Source organism: Sinocyclocheilus grahami, unplaced genomic scaffold, assembly GCF_001515645.1.
Source record: "Sinocyclocheilus grahami isolate Dianchi unplaced genomic scaffold, SAMN03320097.WGS_v1.1 scaffold134.1, whole genome shotgun sequence".
NCBI lineage: Eukaryota > Metazoa > Chordata > Actinopteri > Cypriniformes > Cyprinidae > Sinocyclocheilus > Sinocyclocheilus grahami.
Window position 1 is genome coordinate 2,179,388 of NW_015505313.1, and position 5,431 is coordinate 2,184,818.

The window sequence follows — 5,431 nt, forward strand, 5'->3', positions numbered from 1 at the left end:
ATATTTATATTATATATAAATATATTTAATATATAAATAAACGTAAAATTTTTCTTAAATATGTACATGCATGTGTGTGTATTTATATATACACATCATAAATATACACAGTACACACACATATACTATGTAAACAAGAACTTTTATTTTGGATGTGATTAATCGCGATTAATCATTTGACAGCACTAATATATATATATATATTATATATTATATAAATAATCTAGAACATATCCTTCTCATATCAGATGCAATTGATTAGGAAAGTACCTTTTACTGATGAGTGAAGAGTGAAGGTCAGAGATGTTTTTAAACAGCCTCTTCCTCTCTTGCCTTACAGCCAGTGGGGATTCAACATGGTTTGGCAAAGGCACTGACTCTGGGGGAGAAAAAAATCCATGTATGTAACTTTGAATAATTTTACAAAACAAGCACATATTAAACAATAGTTAGTTCAGATAGCTCACTTTTTCCCTCAACAGCAGCTTTACAGTCAGCACAGATCCAGTCGCTTTCGTAAAGCTTAAGGTTGGAACATTTTCGATGAGTTCCCCTGGACCCACACAACTTGCAACGAACAATTTCAAAATACCTGCAGAGCAAATTTGAACAGTAATTAGAATCCTTTTCAAAAACAAACCGATTCTATTTCACGATTTCAGAATGACTAAATAAAATGCTCAAATTACCCTGACTGTGAGCTGTATTTACGACCTTTGTGACTGTGACACTTCACAGCATCACAGTGCTGGTACACTTGCAATAAATCTTCATATGCATTCTCCTCAAGTTCCCATGCTGCATCCCTGAAAAATATACACAATATGGATGCTTACAAAATATTAAAGGAATAGGTTTTCATAAAAGAAAATTTGCTGAAAATGTACTAAACCTGAGGTCATACAAGAACTACATGAGTTTGAAGAAATTTAGCATCACATCACTACATTTTGGTAGCGAGTCAATTTTCAGCAAAATGTAATTTTTAGGTGAACTACTCCTTTAACATACAGTGGGGCAAAAAAGTATTTAGTGGAAACTATTTACATTGTTTTGCCATGTCAAAGTGATGTGCAAAAAAATTTATATTAAAAATAAATGTAAAAAAACAAACATAAAAAATTTAAATAATTCCAGCAGGCTATGAAGGATACAAATCAAACACTACACAAATCAGAATGTTTTACATTGAATCACTAGAATCAATTATCAGAAGGAAACACATTTGATTTACCGCTCTGGTATATATATTCCCATTCTGAGCATTTCCTGCTGAAACTGGTCCTTGTTATTGCACAATGTGCATTTGAAGAAAAACATGGCAGCGCTGTGTGCATAATGCTGGAACATAAGAGATAAGAACCAGGCTCAAATTTCAAATCCCATATCTTTGTATTTTAGATTTTTTTTTTTATATCATTAACCTGAATGTGTGGTACAATTACCTGTACACAGTTTCTGTGAAACCAGCTGCCATGACATGCAGGACACTTGAGGACATTATAGGAGAGGACGGGGTCGATGGGCTCCAGACAGACGGAGCAAGAGAGTGGCAGACTGGGGCTGGAGACGCAGGACTGACTAGGTGCATGCTTTTTACAGAAAGACCTGCAAATGATTGCCATCATCACTAAATTGAAATTAAATGACCAGAAATGTACAGGAAATTACAATACCATTTAAATTTGAGGGTATTAAGATTTTTTTTTAAAGAAATTAATACTTTTACTTAGCAAGGATGCATTAAATTGATCAAAAGTAACAGAAAATACATTTAGAAATGTTAAATAAGACTTCTGTTTCAAATAAACACTGCTCTTTTTAACTTTCTATTGATCAAAGAATCCTGGAAAAAAAAAATCTAGCATGGTTTCCACAAAAATCTTCAGTAGTTTTCAACATAATAAGAAATGTTATCCAAATCAGCATATTAGACTGGAGTAATGGCTTTCGAAAACATTAAAACATAGCCCTCACAAGAACAAATTACATTTGAAAATCTATTAAAATAAAAAAAGATATTTTAAATTGTAATAATGTTTCACAGCATTTCTTGTTTCTAACTGTGTTTTTGATCAAATAAATGCAGCCTTGATAAGCATAAGAGGGATCTTTAATCATACCAACCAAAATTCGGATTGTAGATTTTACTTTTCTATCTCATCTCCCATCAGCAACCATCACATTTTGCATATCACAAGAGACACTTACGGAAACAAGTCTGTGAACTGGAAAATAAACTCCTGCTCTAATCCACAAGGCATGTGGACCATTTGCCGACAACTTTTGATGGAGCACCCCACCGAAGCACCAACCTTTTTGCACTTCATGCATCTCTGCAAGTCAAAAAGTAAAAGCTAGTCTCAAAAACATTTCTGTAGCATTAAACAGAACATGCCAATGGTCAAATGTATACTTAACTTACCAGCCTCGACGATCTGCGGATCTCCTTTTTTATGTCATCCACGAGAAAACCATGAACGTCTTCATCCTCCTCCCCTCTCTGACATATTCCACTAGACATCAGCTGTAAAATTAGATTGAAGAATAACTAACTTGTACATGTATGCTTGAATTATGATTTTGGTGAGACTTTTACAATATTTGTACATACTACAAAACAAAGCTGTTTCCTACATTTAGAAGCTATAGAAGCGATTCCATGTTTGAAAACAGCCTTGCATAAAGACAATATTCAAGGTGTGAAATTCTGTATTCCAATAAGAGATTCATGACTGACAGTACATGTAGAAATAACCAACTATATCTGACATTCTAGGGTAGATTTATGATCGTCAAACTGGGGTCTGGTAGGAGTAAAATATTTAAATGAAAAGAAATTCATAAAATGTTTTTTAGTAATAAGAAATAAAGATACATAGTTTGTGAAAAATAAGTAGATATTATTTATGTCTATGTTAATCTCTCTTGCCTTGCAACCAACTTATGTTCTAGAACAGCTGAACATAATGTATTATCTATGGCATCATAAGATGCCTTATACTTTAGGGTAGGGGTTCACAACACTCATGTTTAACAGGAAAACTAGAAAGGGACTTCAAAATGAAATTGGTTGCACACACAAGTTACACATCATCAACGTCTGGCTCACCAAACAGAAATAGTGGACTGTCAGGTTGTGCTGCTGAAGGGTGATCTTCTCTCCATACTTCTCTGGAATGTTGTCACATCTCTTACAAAGACTGCAGACTAAATATTTGACGATATTGTGGTAAAAATGGTAAGTTATACAGGTACATATCTGATTATTGGTATAGTCGCAACAAAGAAATTCGTTGCTACAAAACCTGTAGGAAAAGCAACTTACTGAGGTCTTTGTCGTCGTGAATCTGTTTCATTTCGGTAGTCTCCTCTTTCATCGCTTTCATTATTGTGTATTACGCAGCCAGGATTAAGTAAAATCGAAATTTTAAAATGGCGATTTAAAGAGCTCTGAATTAGCGGTCTGTTGCTACTGGCTTGGCAAATTCAGTAACGTTAACTGCCATTAGACTCACTTTATCACGAGCTTTTTCTAGTCTTCTCACTCCGTAAGCTAAAACACATAGTCCTTGGGTAGCCGGGTTTTTAATAAAATTACATTACAGTCATTAGTATAAGAGTGTAAATCACATGATAAAATTCAAACTTCCCTCTGTGACGGAAAATACGCCTCTGCTTGCTTTTGGTTGGTTGAATTCAAACCAAAACAGAGATTTTCCTGTGGGAGGGGCTCTGGCATCACGCAACTTCCGTTTATTCTACAAAATAAAAGCATACGAATTCTATGACAAAATAAGATGTGAAGTTTGATGAGGTAGAAGTCCCACATTGACAGTAAGTAATACTTTTACATTGTGTCGTTATATTTTATATTTCATATCAATCGTTTAGGGCTACACAGTACCCATAACAAGTGTTTGTAATATTTATAAAAAAAAACATAATGTAACATCTGTATACATTGAATGCAATATTAGTAACGTTACTGCCTTAAATTTTGCAGAACAGAATATATTTTATTATTATTGTATTAGACTGTGCAATTACGTAATCATTTATAATTTAATTTTTATTTATAACTTCATATTTTATTAAAATATGTTTCTATTTTCAAAATTGTAACATTTAAAGCATTCATTTTACATACTTATTTCTGCTATTGTAATTCCCCTGTAAATGCATTTATTCTGCCTCTGCAAAACTGACCAGTGTTTGTAAAAGCAAAGACAACATTTTGTGTTTAATGTACTGTTTATGCAGCAGCTTTTGTGCTGCCTTTGCAAATTAAAGTTGACTGTATAGACCACTGTGCATACAATGGCTCTATATGTTTTGGTTTAGCTGGTGTAAAGCATTACATTTCACTTAGTGAACATTGACTTCTGTGCACTGATTAAATACTGAAGTATTAATAGTTTGAAAAAACATGTACGCAATATGCAATTCTGAAATAAGTATGTGAAAAGGCCACTGGGTTTATCTACTCAGATCCCTATACATTTCACAAAAGATAGTATGCTTCTTATAGTTTTTTTGCCATGTGATTTTATATTTTCTGTATATGCTGTATGTAACCACCACTTTTGACCTAATTGTGTAGTGGTTGCTAAATAGTCTTTTTTTTAAATTCTCATTCTGCAACTTGTTACCTTTAATAACAGCTTTGTGGATAAACTAACTGTTATAGTATCACCTCCTGTGCACTGCCTCTCTCCTGCCCTAAACAACAATCTAATCTTCACAAGATGGAGAAACTCTTACTTCAAACTCTAATGCAATTGAGAGGTGAGAAAAGAACTGATGGCTTCACACAGCGCCTGCTTTCCTTGAAAGGGTTAAAGCTAAGAGAATGTGCCTAGTTGATTCTTCATCAGTATCACTAACCAGTAGGTGGTAGCAGATCAAAACAGTTCAAAGTGCTGTCTGCTTGAGAACTGCCTCCCCTTCCAAATCTGACATGGATCTTCAGGAGAACAACTTATGATATTTGTATGCTAATTTGACACATCCACACCAGAACAAAGCATAGTTTTTAGAACCATATTTTCAGTAAAATGACAAAAGGTTAAATGTGACCCTGGACCACAAAACCAGTCATAAGGGTCTTTTTTTTAAAATTGAGATTTATACATCATCTGAAAGTTGAATAAATAAGCTTTCCATAGGGTTTGTTACAATATTTGGCAGAGATACAACTATTTGATATCTGGAATCTGAGGGTACAAAAAAATCTAAATATTGAGAAAATCGCCTTTAAAGTTGTCCAAATTAAGTTCTTAGCAATGCATATTACTAATCAAAAATTAAGTTTTGATATATTTACGGTAGAAAATTTACAAAATATCTTCATGGAACATGATCTTTACTTAATATCCTAATGATTTTTGTCATAAAAGAAAAATCAATAATTTTGACCCATACAATGTAT

General features: G+C 33.4%; 1 protein-coding gene across 1 annotated transcript in view; it reads right to left on the minus strand.

Moving 5' to 3' along the window:
* The window catches only part of g2e3 (G2/M-phase specific E3 ubiquitin protein ligase), a 7,977-nt gene extending 4,283 nt beyond the window's left edge, over positions 1-3,694 (minus strand). Inside the window, exons 1-9 of the mRNA XM_016279861.1 lie at positions 3,329-3,694; positions 3,113-3,210; positions 2,426-2,527; positions 2,212-2,336; positions 1,446-1,608; positions 1,235-1,341; positions 690-806; positions 468-592; positions 271-379 (exon numbers count right to left, since the gene is read on the minus strand). Coding sequence (XP_016135347.1) covers positions 271-379; positions 468-592; positions 690-806; positions 1,235-1,341; positions 1,446-1,608; positions 2,212-2,336; positions 2,426-2,527; positions 3,113-3,210; positions 3,329-3,389 — 1,007 coding nt within the window. The 5' untranslated portion in view covers positions 3,390-3,694. The remainder of the gene's footprint in view (positions 1-270; positions 380-467; positions 593-689; positions 807-1,234; positions 1,342-1,445; positions 1,609-2,211; positions 2,337-2,425; positions 2,528-3,112; positions 3,211-3,328) is intronic.
* Positions 3,695-5,431: the final 1,737 nt, after the last annotated feature.